The sequence below is a fragment of the Tenrec ecaudatus genome, chromosome 7 (genome assembly GCF_050624435.1).
Source record: "Tenrec ecaudatus isolate mTenEca1 chromosome 7, mTenEca1.hap1, whole genome shotgun sequence".
Classification (NCBI taxonomy): domain Eukaryota; kingdom Metazoa; phylum Chordata; class Mammalia; order Afrosoricida; family Tenrecidae; genus Tenrec; species Tenrec ecaudatus.
Genome location: NC_134536.1, coordinates 84,350,397 through 84,372,724, shown reverse-complemented (window position 1 = coordinate 84,372,724; position 22,328 = coordinate 84,350,397). Strand labels below are relative to the sequence as shown.

At 44.3% G+C, this 22,328-nt stretch overlaps 1 protein-coding gene across 1 annotated transcript in view; it reads right to left on the bottom strand.

Annotated features, from left to right (window-relative positions):
* Positions 1–22,328, bottom strand: part of BACH2 (BACH transcriptional regulator 2) — a 436,126-nt gene that overhangs the window by 85,350 nt on the left and 328,448 nt on the right. Inside the window, exon 4 of the mRNA XM_075554764.1 lies at positions 18,939–19,193. Coding sequence (XP_075410879.1) covers positions 18,939–19,181 — 243 coding nt within the window. The 5' untranslated portion in view covers positions 19,182–19,193. The remainder of the gene's footprint in view (positions 1–18,938; positions 19,194–22,328) is intronic.

The following is a 22,328-nucleotide window of genomic DNA, read 5'->3' as shown; positions in this document are numbered from 1 at the left end:
AGTTCATTTATTTTCTAGTGTGGTTAATTAGCCAATTTAATATGCAGCAAATTCATTTTTCTGTTTTGTTGTAAATTTTAAGAATTGCTGCCTTTCCTTTTTGCTATTATATTTTAATTATTTGTCTATGAAGAACATTCAAGTGGCTCAAAAGTCAATTCCAAACAAAACAATATATTCACGGAGCCTCCCTCCCTCCCTCCCTGTTATGCCCACTCTGTCCCCACCCATCTTTGAACCATAGACAACCACCCTGCGGAGCTGTCTTTTCTCCAGGACTGTGCTCCAGACTGTACCTGACCTTCCTCCCTCAAATTCACCTAACTGTTCAAACAGCGCTTTCATTATCAGAGAAATGTAATAACGCACACTGCAGGAAATAAGAAAATGCAGATAAGCAAAAAAAATATCACACACCACCCACAGTTCACCAATGTTAACATTTTAGTACACACATATGCTTATGATTTATCTAATACCCAGACCATATTTGAATTTCTCCCCAAATGTCCTTTTTTAACTGATCTGTTCAAACCAGTAACCACAAAAACCACACATCCTGGTAAATGTTGTTTAATTTAGCATAGGCTTATTTTAATGAAATTGACTTGTTGCAGAAATAAGGCGATTATCTTCTAGAATGTCCCATATCCTGATTTGTCTCACTCTTTCCTTATGGTGTTGCTAAAGGTTATTTCTCTGATCCTTGATTTTCCTCCAAATGAGAAACTCTAAATGATTTACGCGGTCACGTTGTACACGGAATCTATCATTTAGGATGGTGTGTACTTCATGAGCATTCACATTAGAAGATTGCAGACTGACCCACCAGGGATAATGCTCCAACCGAACTCTGTTGAGGTCAGCACGAAGACGGTCTGATCCTCCACTGTGCTGCTCCAACTTTCCCTCGTGATAGAAGTGTGTGTGAGTGTGTGTGTGTGTGTTGCTACTTAGTGTATGTGCACGTTGCCAAAGGAAATGGAACGTGAACCTTGTCCTCTGCACATCTGAACCTTTGCAGCAGAAACAATGACACAGCTTGGCATACAGAAAGCATGTTCTTATATGCTTGATAAAATTGATGTATGGATTTTATAAGAGCTGTAAGAGTTCCCAACAAAATGATCATTAACAAAAGGAACAAACTGAGAGGTAGAAGGGTTGCACAATTTGCTAAAGGCCATTCACTGAATAAATTACAGAGTAGGAATGAAAAAAAAAAAAAAGAAAACAGAGGAAAGAACTAAGAGGCAAAGGGCATTTATAGAGGTCTAAATACAGGCATGTACACATGTAAATATATTTATATATGATGATGAGGAAATAGATCTATGTACATATATTTAAAGGTTTAGTATTAAGGAGGCAGATTGATATTGGGCTTCCATTCAAGTACTCCCTCACCACAAGGGCACTTTGTTCTAATAATTTGGCACTTTGAGATACTCACCTTCCCTACATGAAGACACTGAAGACAAAGCGGGTACATAAGAAAACGTGGTAAAGAAAGCAGATGATGCCCGGCTATCAAAAGATATAGTGCCTAGGGTCTTAAAGGTTTGAAGATAAACAAGCGACCATGTAGCTGAGGACAACAAAGTCCACATGGAATAAGCATACCAGCCTGTGTGATCATGAGGTGTTGCTGGGATCAGATATCAGGCATCAAAGACCCAGAACAAAAAGTCATAATCTGAATGGGCAGGGGAGTGTGGAGTAGAGACCTAAAGCCAATCTGTAAGCAATTGGACATCCCTTACAAAAGGGTCATGGGGAGAAGACGGGCCAGTCAGGGTGCAGTGGAACACTGATGAAACATACAGCTTTCCTCTAGTCCTTTAATGCTTCCCCTCCCCCAGCTATCATGACCCTAATTCTACCTTTAAAATCTGGCTAGACCAGAGCATGTACATGGGTACAGATAAGATCTGGAAACACAGGGAATATAGGACAGATAAACTCCTCGGGACCAATGTTGATAGTGGCCATACAAGGAGGATATGGGGAAGGTGGGGGCAGAAAGGCAGAACTAATCACAAAGACCTACCTATAACCCCCTCCCAGGGGGATGGAAAACAGATAAGGGGGTAGGGGGAGACATCGGACAGTTCAAGAAATGAAAAATTAAAAAAAATAAATTATCAAGGATTAATGGGGGAGAGAGGAGAAAATGAGGAGCTGATACCAAGGGCTCAAGTAGAAAGAAAAAATGCTTTGGAAATGATGATGGCCATCAGAACAAAAAATTCTATCATTATGAATGAGGGGAAGTGCAGAGTGGAGGCCCAAAGCCCAACTGTAGGCAATTGGACATCCCCTTATGGAAGGGTCACGGGGAGGAGACGAGCCAATCAGGGTGCAGTGTAGCAACGATAAAACATACAATTTTCCTCTAGTTCCTAAATGCTTCCAACCCACCCCACTATCATGATCCCAATTCTACCCTACAAATCTGGGTAGATCAGAGGGTGTACACTGGTACAGACAGGAACTGGAAACACAGGGAATCCAGGGTGGATGATCCCTTCAAGGACTAGTGGTGAGAGTGTTGATACCAGGAGGGTGGGTTGGAAAGGGGGAACCGATTACAGGGATCTACATATAACTCCTCCCTGGGGGACGGACAACAGAAAAGTGGGTGAAGGGAGACGTCAGACAGGGCAAGATATGACAAAACAATAATTTATAAATTATCAAGGGTTCATGAGGGAGAGGGGGATGGGGAGGGAGGGGGAAAATGAGGAGCTGATGCCAGGGGCTTAAGTGGAGAGCAAATGTTTTGAGAATGATGAGGGCACTGAGTGTACAAATGTGCTTTACACAATTGATGCATGTATGGATTGTGATAACAACCACTGTAGGAACCCCCAATAAAATGATTTTTAAAAAAGCATGTTCTTGAATTGTTCATCTTTGATTTTCATGGTTTTGTCTGGATTCTTAAAGTATATTTTCAATTTTTGGGAAGAAAATTGTCTTGTTTTATATTTCTAAGTTATCTCCACCAAGAAGTGACCTAGAAAGACACTGTGTTCCATTCCCCTGCTCTCGAGGAGTGCTATACTTAAGCCATCTTGTCTTGATAAGTATCTGCTCTCTCTCTCTCTCTCTCTCTCTCTCTCTCTCTCTCTCTCTCTCTCTCTCTCTCACACACACACACACACACACACACACACACACAAGGCTCAGAGTTATTCTCTACTTCTTGGTGTCTACAGTTTCGCACTGTTAAACAATTCTCCTTGCATGTAGTTGAACTCCCTCACGTGGTAGCAGGGATGCTCTCTCTTCTTTCCTTGTCATCAGTGAATGAGAACGTCTGGTTAACATCTATGTAGCCTCAATAGGAGCATGGCGATGCTTGGCTGAAGAGAACTTTGAAGGGTCACTGCATCTCTCCACACGAACATCCTGTAAATCCTAGGGATTTAACTCATCCAAAAAAATTCCCAGAGGTATGAAAGGCTTCACCCTTAACAGTCTGCTGATTTCCCCAATCTCTTAAGTTCTTTTCCTCAAGCTTGAGGTTCTATTTTTGTAATCTTCTCTTCTTCCTCCTTGTAAGGCACAATTCAATTCCTGGGCTATCTCATATCTTAGCTCCACGTGACAGATATAAGCACCACAAGGAAATATTCCCATGTTGTCTGAGGCATATCAGTGGGAAGAAAAAAATGACCGTTTAAACTTACTTAGTACTGTGTGCTCATTTTGTTTTTTTGGCCAAGACTCCTGAGGGTCACCTGTTATAGAAGTCATCTCCTGGTCCTTTGAATAATCCCCCTGCCCTTCTCTTTGGTCCTAATAAAGTAAGAGTCACAGCACAGCCATCAGGTTGCAGATCTGTGCAAGTGACCCACATATATCATTGCTTTCCACCTGTATCACTCCACACACACAAGTGTGTGGCCACAGCTCATGGAGAGCTGCTTGGCTCTGCTTGGTTTGGTGCTGATGCCACCTGTGGAAACAGTATCATTTTTCTCCCACATTGTGGAAGAAGACGGAGCCCTGGTAATGCAGTGGTTACATGTTGGGCTGCTAACCACAGGGAAGCCAGTTCAAAACCACCAGATGCTCTGGGGAGAAAGGTGGGACTTTTTAGTCTTGTAATGAGTCACAGCCTTGGAAACTCACAGGGGCAGGTCTACCCTGTCCTGTAGGGTCACTATGAGTTGGCATCGACTCGATGGCAGCGAGTTTGTGTGTGTGTGTGTGTGTTCCTGTGTGTCTGTGTAAGAGTAACCTATCACTTAGGTTTACATAAGAAAAAGGCCCAACAGAACAAAAAAATGAGGGGGCTTCAAAGAGTTGGTGGGAAAATGGAAAGAAAGGCTTAGAAAGAAAGAATCAGGAAAAAACAGACGTAGCAAAGGCATTTAATATTCTTCTCCTTCTTAAAAGCAGAAGATAAAATGAAATAGCTGATACCGTAACAAGCTGGAGGCCTGTGATTGTGACCTTCTGTACCCTTCCTTTGATTTTCTCCTAAATCCAGGCATCTTTTGTTGGCGAAACCCCAGCATTTTCTCTCTCCCCGAGGGCAACTTTTTGGCTTGCTTGGGAACAGCTGCCAGTATTTCTCTTTGCTGACAGTCAAGAAGCGTGCTCCCGGGGGAGGCCTGGCTCCACCCCCCCCAGGGTGCTGAGTGCATGCACATTTTCACACGCAGCCGTCACCAGGCTGTGCGCTGACGTCCGTCTTGGAGAGCAAAGCTCGCACGGAGGGTGGTGCCAATGGCACGGAGATAAACTGTCAACAACTTTTAGGCGCCCATGGCAGAGTGGTGAAGTTTACTGTGTGTACCAAACGTTTGGGACAAAGAGCACTTCTACGACACTGGGCAACCTGAAGCGCTTGTTATAATCTACGGGCGAAATCAACCCAGGCCTGCTTGTAGCGTGCCATTTGGTGAAGAACCAAAAACACTGAGGATATAAACAGAAGCGCAGTACTCAACCAGCACTCAGAGTTTTCTTTGTGCTTCTAAGTTGTTGTGTTTTTTTTTCTTTCCCCTAGTGAAAACCACATACCACTCCAATGGTTGGATAGGATCCATTTTATTAAAAAATTCCTGAATCAATTTCCTGGCTTACAGCTAGTTTAACCAAGATTCCAGGTGTTCTCACCATCAGAAGGGCCTCTTTCAAAAGCTCTCTGCGCTTACAACTGCACACCCACCAGAAATGTCATGCTCCCCCAGAAGAGAGCTGAAACTTGAAGCCATTTGGTGATACGCCAAGCCTATGAGTAGAATGTGAATCCATTAAGATTATTAGGTAATTTTACTGATCTCTTCTAATTTGTGCCAAGTGTTAAGGCTGCCAAAGAAAAGACAGACCAAAAAACGGACTCTTGGATTTCAACTCAAGTATTTTGGTGTAGAAACTGTATTTTCTTGTAATTCACTTAAAAAAACACACCACGCTTTCAGGGTTTAATTGTGATCTCGGTTTTCAGGAAGTAAAGAGAAATGAGATATATAATTGATGTTTCTCTTCCGTTCGGCTTTCAGCCTAAATGGCCCTGTACTTTGATTGGCAAAGTAGGGCAGGTAAAAACTGTGAACAAGAAACACATTCTGAGAAGTACTGGCTCAAGTGAAGGACCACTACATCACGAGTGACTCACCCTCTACTCAAGAGCAATTACTCGACAATGATGAAGCCAGGCTAATTGGACAGTGGCCTGCTGCCAGCTCATGTTGGCATGACCTACAGTACCCTTGGCTGACAGCCACACATATCTCTCTATCGTACCTTTTTTGTTTTAAAAAGAGAAGAGGTAAATCTAGATGGGAAGTGGAAATGATTAAAAAAACAAAAACCCTCCCAACTGCTTTTTAACTTGTTATCATGAATTAGAAGTTTAATTAGATACTCTGTTTAGGGCCAAGATACTCTGTTTAGGGCTATGAAATAAGACAATATAAATATGATTGCTGATCAAGTAAGAACTTTAAAGCTACTCATTTTCAATGAAATAGCTAAGAGATTTCACAAGAGCTGAGAGAAAGCAACATAAAGGGAATTAATATAAAAGGGGTCTTCAGTTAATGGCAAATGTACATCATGAAAGAACTATGCATGGATTTCAATTATTTTGGGTGGTGGTGGTGGATAATTGAATACACTCGTATTAACTTGTCATAACGAGTCTGAATAGGAGTTAGTTTGAGGAACTAAGACAGACAGGGCATCAGTTTGAAAACCCCTACCAGGGCAACATGGATTCTGTTAAAAGTTGAAGCAAAAATAAGGATCTCATGTCTTGTGAAACATGGGTAGAAGAATGGCGAACCCATGGATACTTTATGAAAAGGTGATGGGAGCAGAGCTCCCAGAAATCAGAGGTTTACAAAGGGATAAGTGATTTTAAGAAAGGATGAGACCAGGCAGAATATGAAACCTGCCGTGGTAGACCATCCACAGACATTTGGGAAAAGACAAAGAATGTTGTTTGTGCCCTAAGTGAAGGGACTGAAGCAAAAATTAAGTGGATTCCTGCCCCTCCCCCGAGAAGAATTTGTTTCAAAAGACGACATTGATTCTGCAGCTCCTGGAGATGGACATATCTGATGAGAGCACATGGGAGCAGATGAAGGGGGAGGAGGAGAGAGTGGAGCACAGCCTGGCCCACCAGGCCATGAGGATGATGTTCCTGAGTAGAGCAGCCAGTCCACAGAGAGAACAACATGGCTGGCCCCACTATGAGACATGATGCCCCTCAGTGACCAAGGGCGATACAGGGGACAGCACCGGAGACACAGTGTGGGAATTGTACCTGACCTGATCCCACCACACCGAGGCAAATCACTGGGGGAGTGCAGCGGAACAGCAAGGGAATGGAGTGGCAAGGTCCCCAGGGAATGCTGAAAGTAGACTTTGGGGCCAGGGCGTGGTGCCCCAACAGACTGGACTGGAAAACGCTCATAAGAGTCAACAAACGATCCCTGAGCTAACTACAAGCTTTTCTTTCTTGATGTGTTTTGTTTTGTTCTTTGTCAGTGGTTTGTTGTTGTTGTTTTGTTGTCTGGTTGTATACTGTTGCTTTGTTTTCCTCTATCTTGTTTTCGTTCATGTTATTGTCTCCACAGGTCTGTCTAAATAAGACAGGATGGATGAACTATCTGGAGGAAAAACAACGGGACCAACAGTTCCGGGGGGACTTTGGATAGGGGGAGGTGGGGGGTAAGGAAGTGGTGTTAACAAACACAGGAACAAGGGAACAACATGGGACCCAAAATGGTAGTGAGGGGGGAGTGGCAGGCCTGGTAGGGAAAGATCAAGTGTAAGGTTACGTAAAGAAGAGGTATAGTTGTAACCCAGGTGGGGACGGAGCATGGTAGTAGGGCAGGAGGAAAGTTAAGGGAGATGGAGGAAAGAGCTAGGAGGCAAAGGGCATTTATAGAGGTCTAGGCAAAGACATGTACATGCAAATACATATATGAGGATGGGGAAATAGATCTATGTGTCTATATTTATAGGTTTAGTATTAAGGTGGCGGAAGGATCTTGGGCCTCTACTCAAGCACTCCCTCAATGCATGAATACTTTCTTTCATTAAATTGGCACTCTATGATGCTCACCCTCCCGACACAACTGCTGAAGCCAAAGCGGGTGAACAAGTAAATGTGGTGAAGAAAGCTGATGGTGCCCGGCTATCAAAAGAGATAGTGTCTGGGGTCTTAAAGGCTTGAAGATAAACAAGCGGCCATCTAGCTCAGAAGCAACAAAGCCCACATGGAAGAAGCACACCAGCCAGTGTGATCACGAGGTGCCAAAGGGACCAGGTATAAGGCATCATGCCATACACACACACACACACACACACACACACACACACACACACACACACACCATAGTGAATGAAGGGGGAAGTGCAGAGTGGAGACCCAAAGCCCATTTGTTGGCCACTGGAGATCCCCTCACAGAGGGGTTTAGGAGAGGAGATGGGTCAGTTAGGGTGCGATGTAGTACCGATGAAGAACACAGTTTTCCTCCAGATCCTGGATGCTTCCTCCCCCCAACTACTATCATCCGAATTCTACCTTGCAGGACTGGATAGGGCAGAGGTTGTACACTGGTGCATATTGGAGCCGGAGGCTCAGGTAAACCAGGGTGGATGATACCTTCAGGACCAGGGGTGTGAGGGGCGATATTGGGAGAGTAGAAGGTGAGTGGGTTGTAAAGGGGGAACCGATTACAAGGATCCACATGTGACCTCCTCCCTGGGAGACAGACGGCAGAGAAGGGGGGAAGGGAGACTCCAGATAGGGCAAGATATGACCAAATAACAATCTATAAATTATCAAGGGCTCATGAGGGAGGAAGGAGCGGGGAGGGAGGGAAAAAAAAGAGGACCTGATGCAAAGGGCTTAAGTGGAGAGCAAATGCTGTGAAAATGATTAGGGCAAAGAATGTACGGATGCGCTTTACACAATTGATGTACGTATATGTGTGGATTGTGATAAGAGTTGTATGAGCCCCTAATAAAATGTAAAAAATAAAAACTAAAGAAAGGATGAGACCAGGCAGAATATGAAACCTGCCGTGGTAGACCATCCACAGCCACTTGGGAAGAGACAAAGAATGTTGTTTGTGCCCTAAGTGAAGGGACTGACGAATAACAATGGAAATGCTGTAGACATTTCCACTGATTCTGCTGACACGATTCTGACCGAAAGCTTAAGGTCAGCCAACTCTGCACTCCATGGGGGCCGAGACTGTGGCCGTAAGGTCAGCTGCCAGCAAGAGCAGAGGTCTGAACAGACATTTTAAACCAACGGAATCAAGGTCCCCAAGCATTTTCTTCGAAGGACTATAAAGCAAGAGCTGACACAAAGCCCAGTGAAAACAACGTCTGGCACAAGCTGGCTGTGAGCAATAGTTATAGCACTCACTTTGGGGATGCTCAAGGAGCTGTGCTTGTTGATTCCTGGAGGCCCACATTAACACCACCTGCTGATGAGCATGCTCTGAGGATGTTAGACAATGCTTCAGCTGCAAAACGCCTGGAAAAGCTTCACCGGGGGTCTTCACCATGATGATCCGATGCTCCTGCTCATTCCTCTCCTCAAATGGCTGTTAGGTGTGGCCAGGTTGGTTCGACCTCTCAGCAGCCCCACGGCCAACAGAACAGAACACCGTCTGGTCTGGCACCATCCTCACAATTGTTCTCATGTTGGGCCCATCGAGGCAGCAATGGTGCCACTCCGTTTTGTCAACTGAAATGTTCTGCGTTTTCTGTGCCTATCACAAAGAAGGGGCCTAGGAGGCACAGTGGTGTTGGACTGCTAATCACAAGGTCAGCAGTTTGAATCACCAGTCAGTTCTTACAGGAGAAAGATGAGGCTTTCAACCCCCATAAAGAGTTACAGTCTCTTATCAAAAGATATAGTGCATGGGTCTTAAAGGCTTGAAGTAAAAAAGCGGTCATCTAGCAAAGAAACAAGCCCACATGGAAGAAGCACACCAGTCTGTGCGATCATGAGGTGTCCTCTGGACCAGGTAAGAGGCATCAGATGACCCATAAAAGAACACCCAAACAAAAGATAACCATATTGTTGAGAACGAAGAGGGTGGGGCAGAGACCCAAAGCCCATCTGTAGACAAGTGGACATTCCCTCACAGCGGAGTCACAGGTAAGGGATGAGTCCACCAGGGTGCAGTAAAGCACTGATGAAACACACACTATCCCTCTGGTTCCCTGAGGCTTCCTCACCACCCATGATCATGACCCCAGTCCTGCCTTTCAGTGCGGTTAGACCCCATCATGTACACATAAGAGATAAGAGCTCAAGACACATGGAATCCAGCACCAGGAATGGGCATGGTGATGCCAGCAGGCTAGGGGGAAGGAGGGGGGGAAGAAGGAGGTAAGGAGGGGGGGAAGGAGGGGGGAAGGAGGGGGGAAAGGAGGGGGGAAGGAAGGGGGAAGGAGGGGGAAAGGAGGGGGAAGGAGGGGGGAAAGGAGGGGGAAGGAGGGGGGAAGGAGGGGGAAAGGAAGGGGGGAAGGAAGGGGGAAGGAGGGGGAAAGGAGGGGGAAGGAGGGGGGAAAGGAGGGGGAAGGAGAGGGAAGGAGGGGGAAAGGAGGGGGGAAGGAGGGGGGAAGGAGGGGGGAAGGAAAGGGGAAGGAGGGGGGAAGGAGGGGGGAAAGGAGGGGGAAAGGAGGGGGAAAGGAGGGGGAAAGGAGGGGGGAAGGAGGGGGGAAGGAGGGGGGAAAGGAGGGGGGAAAGGAGGGGGAAGGAGGGGGAAGGAGGGGGGAAGGAGGGGGGAAGGAGGGGGGAAGGAAGGGGGAAGGAGGTGGGAAGGAGGTGGGAAGGAGGGGGGAGGGAGGGGGGAAGGAGGGACTGACTGCAATGATGAGCACATAACCACCACCAACCCCCCTCCAGGGGGATGGACAAGAACCATGGGGGAAGGCAGACACCGATCGGTGTAAGATATGTAAATAATGGTAATTTATAATTTATCAAGGGTCACAAGGGTTGGGGGGAGGGAGGGAAAAAAAGGGGAGCAGATACCAAGGGCTCAATAGAAAAGAATGATGGCAACATGTACAAATATGCTTGATACAATTGATGTATGGACTGTTATAAGAGTTGTACGAGCCAGAAAAAAAAAGAAAATGATTAGGGCAAAGAATGTACAGCTGTGCTTTATACAATTGATGTATGTATATGTATGGACCGTGATAAGAGTTGTATGAGCCCCTAATAAATTGTTTTTTTAAAAAAAGAATGACAGAGACAGAAATGATGCTGGAAATAAAAAAGGAAATACTTGATATAACTTAAAACAAAGAGTTGTACAAGCCTCCAATAAAATGATCTTTTAATTAAAAACAAAATTATATATATAACCCCCCCCCCCCAAACAAACGAGTTAGATGGAGCCTTAGAAACCCGCAGGGGCAACTCTACTCTGTCCTAGGGGTCACTTGCCAGGAGTAGGGATTGACTTGCTGGCAGTGAGTTTGTTTTGGTTCTCAGAGAGTTTTAAAATGAATATACTGGCAACTAATTTTGGTGCAAACAACTCTACTAAGTCCTTGTTAGAAATCCACATAAAAATGCTGACTGCGGGGTCATTTTCTATCCTTGGGGTATAAACAGGTAGCGTGAAAAGCACCCTGAAATCTGGCTTTGAAATAAGGTCACGAAAAAAATAATTTTTAGATTTGTCTTAGGTTTTTGTCTACTCGACTCCTACTACTGTGCCAAAAGAGGAACACATTTCCGCAAAAGTTTCCTTAAATAGGATTTACTGGCCTACGGGTTTAAAAAATGTAAGAGGTTGGAAACAGCTTATGATTTCGGATTTAAACTTAGCTGACGCTGCTGCTATTTTCACCCCAAATTTCCCTCCCTCTGGGTCAGTGCCATTCTGCAGCCTTCGGAGGCTGACATCACACAGCCCCCCCCCCCGCCCCCTCCTCTGCTGGGTTCTGCTCTCCTGCACCCCGACTGGGTCGGATGCCCAGATTGCAGGACTGGAAGTCACCTTTGCATTACTATAAATACATTCTGCCCTGAGGCATTCCAAAATTATCAGCACAATTCTAGCACTTGAAAACTTCTTACTTGCCAGCAAGTAGTTACCTAGAATATTTTGACTTATTATTTATTTGCCTGTTTTCATCTGATGCCAAGTCTCCCTAATGCAACCTGGAAAATTGCACCACAGCTTTAATGAGAATTCTGAAGTAAGAGCTATTTCATCAGGGAAGGCTGTTTTCCTTTTATGGCAACAATAACACCTACTGTTTATATACCACCATCCTTCCACGAAATTTAACATATCACCTTTCATTAATCTGAATGGCAGCCCTGCAAGTCAAGTCGGTAACTAGTATTTTCACTCCCTGTATACTTGTAGAGAAACTGAGGTCATTAAATCTAAAATAACTTTCTCAAAATCCTACAAACTAGGGTGATTAATGAGCCCTGATCTGCCAGCTTCAAAAACGTGCGTGTGTTCCAGGCGATTAAATAGCCCAGTGGCTCCATAGCTGTAACTGGCATCTACTGTGAACTGCAAGCCCTATTGGAAAACTCAAGCAGTACTCACGAGCCAAGACAAGAAGCAGAGCTGAGCTCCTTCCCCTTCCTGAATCCCAGGCTTCTCTTCTTTCCTCACCAGTTTGCCTTACTGCTTCCGGGTTTTCCCCTGCTTCTCAGTTGAAGTCTCCTCTCTTCCTGATCAGCAGGATTTCGTCTCTCTCTCCCGGAAAGAGCTTAGATACGTTTCCAGGATCATAAACTATAACCCACTGGTCCAACTACACCATTTTCAGGTGAGGATGTTCTTTGCTAAAGTGGAGTTTTTTCCCTCCTGGGACCTCGCTTGTGCACTCAAGGAAATTCCTTCAGCATTGGCTTTCTGCCTCTCATTTCGTCAAGTGTCCCCCTCCTTTTGTTATGTTCACATAAGCTCATGTGTGAATGTTAGCACAGGCTCTGCTTTGATAGCAAATAAGCACCACATTTTAGTGGCTTAACACAATAGCTTATGTATCAACTGTGTCAGGGTTTGATCCGAGTCGGATAGTTCTCCTTGCTGGTTTTCCTCGAACAGTGGCTCATGGCTGTGGGCTGCAGTTCTGCCACCTTACATTCTTTGACACCCAGCTAAATAGGCAGGAAAAACACAGAGAACTCAGGCGTACTCTTAACTGCCATAGTCCAAGAGTAATTAGTTGTTTCTGTCACATTTCATTAGTTAGCTCTTAGTCACATGGCTCATCTGATTGCAAATTTAGCCTTCCTGTATGCTCAATAAAAAGGGAAATGACGCAGAGGGGAACACCAGTGGTGTTTACCTGAAAGTGCAGACAAACCAAACTTCAAAATAAATGAAGCCTCTTTGGACAACATTTCTCTCCAGCCACTGACACCTTTCTCTCACTGACCCATTCCTCTGTTCCCTTTAATTTCAGTAGCCTCAAAAAGGTTCCCTGTCAGTCTCCACAAAACAATTACATTTTGCTCTTGTGCTCGCGAAAATGCTTGATGAAATCACAAATAGCTTTCAAATCACTGGTCTCTTTCAGCTTTTATCATTTGACAGTTGATAATGAAAAATTTTTAGTGTAATTTTAATTGTGGAAAAAATATACACAACAGAACATTCTCCAAGCCAACAACTTCTACATGTGCAGTTCAGTGCCATTGATTCTACTCTTCGTGTTGCACACCGTTACTGATGTCCTTTACAAATTGTCCCACCTCCATCAGCGTAAACTCAATGCCCCCTAAGCAACAACGCGTCCTCCTTGAACCACGGTAACCAATGGCCAACTTTGGTTTCTTTCTTTCTTTTTTTTTTGGTTGTAGTTCTCTTGATATAAAGTTCACATATCATACACTTCCACAGTTAGAACGCTTTAAAAAGAGTTGTATATACATCAACAAAATCAGTTCTAATGCTCCCTCCCTCCTCCCAAACTCAATGTTTGCTCCCCAATTCCCCTCACCCTCCCTGACCCCCATCCCCGACAAACCACTGCATCAGTTATTGACAGTCAATTCTTCCCTCTTCCTAGAAATACTCACTTCACGTGGCTTTAAGCACACTGCACTTTCTTAGTTTCCCCTTCTACTTTAATGACTATTCTTTCTTAGTCTTTCCTTCTGGCTCTTTTTCATCTCCCCAACTTTTTGTAGATGCCACAAAAGTCTTCCTGACGATCATTTCCGCCCCATCCGATCTTATTGCTCTGGAACTAACCCATCCCACAGACACCAAAGCTTTCATATGCTCTAAGAACTCTAGGCTAGAAGAGTCTAGACTTTTCTTGGTTGTGCCTTGCTTGGCAGTGCTACTGCAGGAGGGTTATGCATCGCACCCTGGGGCTAAGACTGACCACCAAATGCTTTTCCTTCAAAACCTTCAATGTCAGTTTTCCTTTGTTTAAAAGAGAAGAAACAAGATTTGTACAAAATGTTGAGGGACAGCAACACAGTTAGAGACAGAGATAGATGAACAGAGGCGGCTAGCGCTAGCTAACTAGACAGAAAGAGAACGTTAAAAGTTAACCCTAAGACCATAAGCTCCACTTGAAGTGACCAACTTTACGTTCACTCAATCGAGTTTCTGCATAAACCCTTTCTCTTTTCTCAAATATAGGAGGGCACAGGCAACCAGTCCAAAGAAACCCTCCAGACAAAATCCTCTAGAAAGCACCCCCCACTTCATTCTATGAGAGTGCCAAGGGGCCTCATTCAAGAACGAGGTTGGTGTGCAAGCCCACTGCCGGCTGGCTGTCATGAAAAACCCACGGTCATTCCTGCCCCTGCACTTGGCACCCATGAGGCTGGGCTTCACCACTGTGATGTCACTTCTAGTGTATAGCATGCAACCCCAAATGATCTCTCAGGTGATCACTATGGAGGTGTTTGTTGAACCTACTTTCCTCCTAATCAGCATCAGGCAAGGATGAGCATTGGCAAGATGACTTTGCAATGCTTGGCCCATGTACCATTTTTTCTTCACCCCTTAGCTGAAAGCTCACTTACTGCTGATCAATTAAGGTCCATCAGTGGTGCAAGTGGCTGGGGCTCGACCACTAGCCTGGAGGCTGGTGGTTAAAAGCCACCTTAAAGTGCCACGGAAGAAAAGCTCAGTGGTCTGCTCTTCTAAAGACTGCAGCCACGAACCCCCTAGGGAGGAACCCTGTAAAACAGTCAGCATGAGTCTGGACAGGCCTGATGGTACTGACTAATTATAAATTAAATGCTGTTTTCTTATTTAGTGGAAGTAACAATAGGTACAATGCCTATCTATTTATTTCTTTACCCTATCTGCGTGTGTTCTCCATTGCAGAGCCAACACTCAGGTTCTATAAATCCTGGGGTATCTGCCACTCCATTTTAGGGAGGCAAAGCGGGAGGACACCTCCCTAGCTCCTTGTCTTACAGACCGAGGCCTTAGCCATGTGCGGTGAAACCACTGGCCTCTCCTTGTCGGGAGGAAAGAAGCGTGATGAAAATCAATCAGTTCAATGCACAATTAGTTCAGGCCGAGTGCACACCAGTCTTCCTGACTTTGTGACCAGAAGGCCTAGCTGAGACCCTGATGCTCCCAACTGCTCTGAGAAGGGCCCCTGAATGGAGTGGAAGAAAAATGAGGTACAAAACCCCAAATCTTAAGAGACAAGACTTACTGGTTGGGTACCCTTAGTCACCCTTCAGGTATGGAACTGAACTTAGTCTGTGGCTCAGTTTTCAGACAAACAGGCAGAGCCGCTAAGGAGAACAGTTCCACTAAGGAGGGACACACACTTTAGAATAACCAGCCATTTGAGATAAAAAGGGCAGTGTTTGCCCAGGGACAGAGTTTAGAAGGGTTAGGAAAGGAGGACTGGAAGCAAACAGCAGAGAGAAGCGGGATAACACAATGTAACGTTGAGGGGACTGCAGTGAACGAGAGGAAGCAAAACATGTATGCACTGTTGAACTCCAACACTGACCATCTGATTTGTGACTCTTCACCTAACTTGCAATAAAAAAATTTTAAAAAGAAAAGAGTAAAAGGAGACCTCTATTTTTGTTCAGCGGCTATCTGGACACGATAAGTGGCTCTAATTGGCCGGTAATTGCACTGTCAGTAGCCAGGATTTGGGCTAGAACTTCACGACAGGAACATCGTGGAGGAAGGCTTGACTTGGCCCAAGTTGACAGAGTAGAGGACTGGGAGTGATGACAGATTGCTTCATAGTCCAGAAAGAAACTCTCAGACTTGGCCATGCTGGGCCCCTGAAGAGCCCTGTGGCTTACAGGCCAGGAAGTGTAGAGGTTGGCCAAGGAGTTAATCAAAGGCTTTTACGTACTGTATATTTTATGAAGCAAGTGCCAGTTCATTCCAAGCTGTTACCTTCCAAGGTAGTGTTTGGCTCCCTGCTTATTTATCACTTGATTTAAATTCTATGAAGTTATTTGTAGAGTGAAGTGGGACAATTACCATAGAGCCTGCAAGGACATTCAGTGCGACACAGCAAAGGGAGGAAAAATAACACAGGCTCAGGAACCACAGGCTCTGAGCACCAGGGAGGCTCTTCAAAGGAGGACTGGAGCAGTGACAGGTCCAAGAAAGAAAACACCCCTGGGGCTGGTTTGCAGGTCCCAGAGGTTGGTGTGTGGACAATGTTAATTCATGTTTCATAGGGTGAAAAAATGCAAGAGCTACACCTGAAAGTTCCAGATACATGAGCAACCAGAATGCTTCAAAGTTCTGGAGGCTGTGGATCATGCAGGGCGATCCTCAAGAGAGCTAGCAACCCACATAAACTCCCTCTGCAGACAGAGAAATCGAACAGGCTTCTGCGTGAGGTCTGTGTAGTGTTGCCTCTTTCTTTGAGGGATGCTCAATGCTAAGGAAGTAAAGAATGATCATGTTTGTTTAAAAAACTTCTTACTGTGAATTGGGTGACGGTTTACCAAGCAGATCAGTTTTCCCTTCAATAATTCATATACATTTTAATTATTGAAAATTAGATATAAAAAAGGAATTCCAGTCTATGTCATATATGCTTACTGCCCCATTTTGTTTAGATTTTACTGCTCTGGTTTTGCACTGAGCCCCGGTGGTATAGTGGTTATGTGCTAGGTTGTTAACTGCAAGGCCAGCAGTTCAAAACCACCAGCTGCTCCTCAGGAGAAAGATGGGTCTTTCTAGTCCCAAAAAGAGTTACAGTCTCAGAAACTCACTAGGGCAATTCTACCCTGTCCTATTTGGTCAGCTGTGAGCTGGCACTGACTCGCTGGCAGTTTGCTTGTTTGTATGTTTGTTTTGTATTGCATTGTGATAAATAGATCAATGACTTCAGAACCCCAGAGGTCTGTATAGAGGAGGATGAATGCTCAGATCTGCCAAATGCAGACCAGGATCCCAGAGCTGTCTGGGTGCAGGTCTCGGCAGCCTAAGAAGTTTCAGCTGGGGCCAGCAGTCATCAGGGAGAAACTAACTTGCATGTACTAAGTTAACATGTAATTTTAATTGTAAGTATATTCTAGCATAATTGAATTTTTGGAAAACCAGTAAAATGCATTCCACTTACAAATGGATGGCTCTTCAATAGAATGAACACGTGAGGCTCAAGTCCATTCTGGATCAATGGAAGTTTCCCAAAGGTCCTCAGAGAATTCTGGAGTTTGAATGAATAAGAAATACATTCTTGGGGCATCTTAGGGGTGAAGGTCTTACACTTGGTGAATGCCTACTACTGGATAAGAACTGCGCTGAGAACCTGTATCTGTCAACTCACCTGATCCTCATGGCAGGCAGTTGGGTAAGGGCCCTATCAACGGAGATGCGGAAACTCTAGCTCCAAGTCCCATCAGTCCCACTGCAGCTGCCATCCCTCAGACTTCTAGCTGCACTGCATTTATCTGTAACGCTTCCTGTGTCCCCACCCCACCGACCCCATTACATCATCTTCTGCATTGTCATTTGCTTCTAATAATGTCTGTCTCACTAATGGTTTCATCGTCAGTGGTGTACGGACTGGTAATGGAACACTTTATGGTGAGGGCATCACATACAAGAGTCAGTCCTGTGGAAATGCAGAATGCCTATGTAGCTCCCTCACCCTAACAGCGGGCCACTCTCCTGCTTGCAGTGGTCACAGCAGATCTGGTGGAACCTGCGGTTGGCATCTGGTGGCCCCAGGGTGTCATGCTTGCCTTTTAAAAGTGTTGGATTTGAGTGCCTTTTGGTGGAGCAAGGGCTCTCTCCACAACTCCTGTCTTCTGCACAGGGATGCCCTCACGCAGTCATATGCCTGTCCTCAGTCATATCCCCCAGCAGGCCTCTGAAGGTGTTGGGGTTGTGAGCCCTGGGATCCAGTGCTGACTGTCATCATTCGCACTTCATGTCAGAGATGGCGTCTTCACAGACTTTTCCTAGACTGCTGTGAAGAGTGCTCACTGCAAAACTCCACACAGACGTGAATTCTGCGTGTGTGTGTGTATGTGTGTGTGTGATGTACAAACTGTTGGTGGTGGCTCTAGAGCAGGGATCCTCAAACATTTGTCCGTCCTGCCGGGTGTTTTTGCGCCCCCCTTTTTACTTCAAAATAAGATATGTGCAGTGTTCATAGGAATTTGTTCATAGTTTTTTTTTAAACTATTGTCCGGCCCTCCAACGGGTCTGAGGGACAGTGAACTGGCCCCCTGTTTAAAAAGTTTGAGGACCCTGGCTCTAGAGTCATGGGGAATGACTGTCCTGAGCACAGGGCTGAGCGTTCCCTGTGCTACGAGGGGACGTCAGGACGAGGGCAGAGGAAGAAGGGTCCGCCAGTTCGGAGGTCTGCCACTGGGAAGCCCAGGCCTGACTTCCTCAGTCCAGCCGTCTCAGTGATGCCACAAGGCCAGGCCCCTTCAAAGTACAGAAATGACCAGACTCCCTGAAGTCACTAAGAAACCCAAGCAGGGCATTTTCAAGCAAGGTGAGAAAAAAGCCAGTTTACACTTCCTTCTTAGAATGTTACCATATCAACTGGGAAGACTACTGGTTGCTTTTGTTTTCCCCCACGTGCAGGGACGGCGCTGTGAAGTCTTGCATTCGTTTGCTCTCAAGGGAAAACGTAGTGATCCTTACACCACCCGAAAGAGCGAAATCATAGCTACCGCCAGTGATTCAGATCCCACAGCCAGGTCTGTACCAAACTCTGCTTGAACTACTCAAAACCCGAACTAGAAACTACGAGAAACTGTGAGGCACAGGTGAGGCTCGGTGCCTTTAATGTTCAGATTCACGGCTCTGAGACTTTGGTTGCATCAAACAGAAACTGGGTACACCACAAACAAAGTGTGGGTAACGTAAGCCCCTGAGCGGGTGACACGGCACAGTGTCTACCTGCTAGTTCCCACTCAAAGGATTTTCTACGAGCCAGTCCACCTCCACTGGCAACACACAGACGAACCAACACAGTACCTCTTCAGGCAAGCTGACCACCAGGTCATGCTTCGTCTGTCCGACCAGGGCCTGCCAGAAGTATTCACTGCATGCGGCCAGCACAGCCCGGTGGGCCCGGAACTCCTTCCTCTCCACGATCAGAGTCACGTCACAGAGAATATCCTTTTTCCGCTGGTCATTGAGGCCCAGGAGGATGTTGGTGCAATGGACTGTGGACTCATACACATACATGGGGGAGTCAGGCTTCTCACCCACAGACATGCCGTTTACACCCTGAAAGAGAGAAAGGCCGAGTCACACACCCGTCAGAGGCAGAGGGAGAGGAGCCCGTGGTGCTCAGACTTGCCAATCAGCACATTCAGGCTCAGTGGGTACAATGAGCTCAGAAAGCTTTTCTGGAGAGGCACAGTCTCTGGCTGATTTCGCTGCATCCTTTCACCCCAGTATAATGAGGTTTCCAGCAACAAAGCCAGGTTATTGAATGAACATCGAAAATACATAGGCACTTTAACGTTCTACAATTTTGATTTTAAGACTGAAAAGGAAATTCCACTACTTATAGTCTCAGTTCAAGTTCCAATTGAGATTTGTGTGAAGAAATGAATTATGTTTAAGAATTTGCAGGGCTGTGTTGGTGGTGTACACATGGAGTTCCCAAGTTGAAATTTGGCTAAAATTCTAAGCAGAGGAAATATCTCACTATGATACAATTTAACAAATAAGTTAAACTGTGTGATGTAAGGAATACATACACCAAGTTATTGCAACTCTCCTCTTTTGCCACTTCAGACAAATCACAACCCTGTACCAGGTTTTTTTTTGGCTTTTAAAATATTTGGAATTGTGCTGTCATTATCTTAACATATTTTTTTTCTCAGTAATTTTTAACACTTTATTGGGAGATCATTCACATTCTATACAATTCCGTGGTTTCAATATATTAAAGAGAGTTGTGCAGTCATGATCACAACGAATATTAGAACATTTTCTTCATTCTTTTGCTATTCTTTTAATTTTAACAATTTATTGGGGCTCATACAACTCTTATCACAGTCCATACATATACATACATCAATTGTATAAAGCACATCTGTACATTCTTTGCCCTCATCATTTTTTTCCTTAACATGATATTTTTAAGGAGATAATTTGTATTATCAGGAGGCACAAAAAGATAGATTCAACAGTGAAGGCCAATTTTACAAAAAAAAGGCCTGTCTTAGTTATCGGGTTCTGCTATAGCAGAAATATTACAGGTAGCCGGCTTACACACAAATTTATTCTCCCATAATGCGAGAGGCTGGAAGTGTGACTTCAGGGCTGCTAGTTCTAGGGGAGAGCCTTTTCTTTCTCTTGTCTCTGGCAGAAGGCCCCTGTCTCTTTTCTACATCTATGGGCCCAGCGTTCCTCAGAGATCAGCATGTGTCTGGGTATGAACCCTTGGGGGTGATGAGGTCCTCGGCACAAGGGTCTCGGGTTAAAGAATATTCTCTACCCCCAGCTCTTCTTCCTTGGTGACAGTAGCTCATTCTCTTTCCAACTTGACCCTCTTTCCCTTTCCAACTCCGTAAGAGAAGAGATGGTGCAGGCCCCCTCCAGGGAGATCAGGTTGTGACCTCAGTAAGTGCTGTCCTCCACTCTGATCTTGCCTCAACATAACAAAGATAACCTCGTTCTGATGAGCACTCATCACTATCTCGGAGAGTTCAGGGTTTATAACACATCACAAAATGGAAGATACTCAGATCAGATCACAAAACGAAGGGCAACCACACAATCACGGCCTAGCCAAGTTGACATCCATTTTATGGGGGGCACAAGTCAATGCATGACAAGGTCTTTGCTTTACATGTTATCAATGGAGGCATTTAAAACACACACAAACAACATAAGAGTGGTTCTCTTTGGAGGCCTCATGATCTTTCTATGCTGGAGAACCTGATGGAGAATGTCCTTAATTTACCCACTGGTATAGAATTTAAAACACCATTGAGACACAGATTACACAAATACAGGCCAGCTCCGAACTGTATTATATGATTTGTTAATCTGTGTAGATTAAACTCTTCAATGACTAGGCACTATTTACACTAACACTGAGGGTTGGTAATAGGGGAAGATTTCCAATAACATGCCTTCGCAAAGGCAGAGCCATGCCCAGCAGATGGATACATGCCATAATAAAGCAAGGAGGGTATTCAATAGTAGACACGTGGTGGCTCGGGCCACCTTTCATGGTTTTGCCCATTTCTAATGGTTGTTTCTTGTTGAACTTTGAGAGTTCTAAATAAAAGTGCTCTACCAGCTATGTAGTTTTCAAGTACTTTCTACAAGTCTGTAGCTTTTATCCCCTTAACAGTGTCTTCCCAAGAGTCTTGATGTCCATGAAGTCCAATTTACGGAAGTTTTCCTTTAGGTTTTTGGTGTTTTATTTAAAGAATCTTTGCATCAACCAAGGTTACAAACATGTTTCCCACAAGCTATTCTATTTATTTATTTATTTGGTTCTTACAATTAGGTCTATAATTTCTAAATTATTTTTTGTATGTTACATGGTATAGATTAAGGTTTTTTTTCTTTCTCCTTTTTGCATATGAAAATCCAATTTTTCCAGTACCATTTGTTGAAAAGGGCATCTTTTCTATATCAAATTCATTTTATATCTGTTGAAAATCAGTTGTCTAAAGTGGAGAGCAAATGCTTTGAAAATGATGAGGGCAAAGAATGTACAGATGTGCTTTACACAATTGATGTAGCTATATGTATGGATTGTGATAAGAGTTGTATGAGTCCCTAATAAAATGTTTGAAAAAAAAAATTATAGCCAAGAAAAAAAAAGAAAATAAGTTGTCTAAATATTTGTGCCTCTATTTCTTGATTCTATTAAGTCGACATTTGCTTATCTTTATGACAATACCAAACTATCTAGATTGCTGTACAGCTTTATAACACGTATTCCAAGCAGCTATTATTATTCTAACTTTGTTCTTTTTCAAAGTTATTTTGAGCCGTTGCATTTCTGAAAATATTTTAAAATCAACTTTTCAATTTCTGTAAGAGGTTGCTAAAGTTTTCATTGTGCCTGCACTGAATCTATTGACGAATTTGGGAAGAACTGTGCTTTCTTAACACCACGGCGTCCTTTGTCCCAAAAACATAGCATCTCTCCACATTTAGGTTACCTTTAATTTTTTCTCAGCCAAGTTTTCTAGTGGTGTATAGATAGGTCTTGTCCATTTTTGGTCAGATTTTTGCCAAATCATTTATATTCTGATGCCCTTACAAATGGTATTGTTTTATATTTTCACTTTCCAATTTCCTGTGGCTAGTATATAAAAAAAATAATTATTGTGTAGTGATATTATATCCTATAACCTTAGTTAACTCAACTTATTCTTGTAGCTTAAA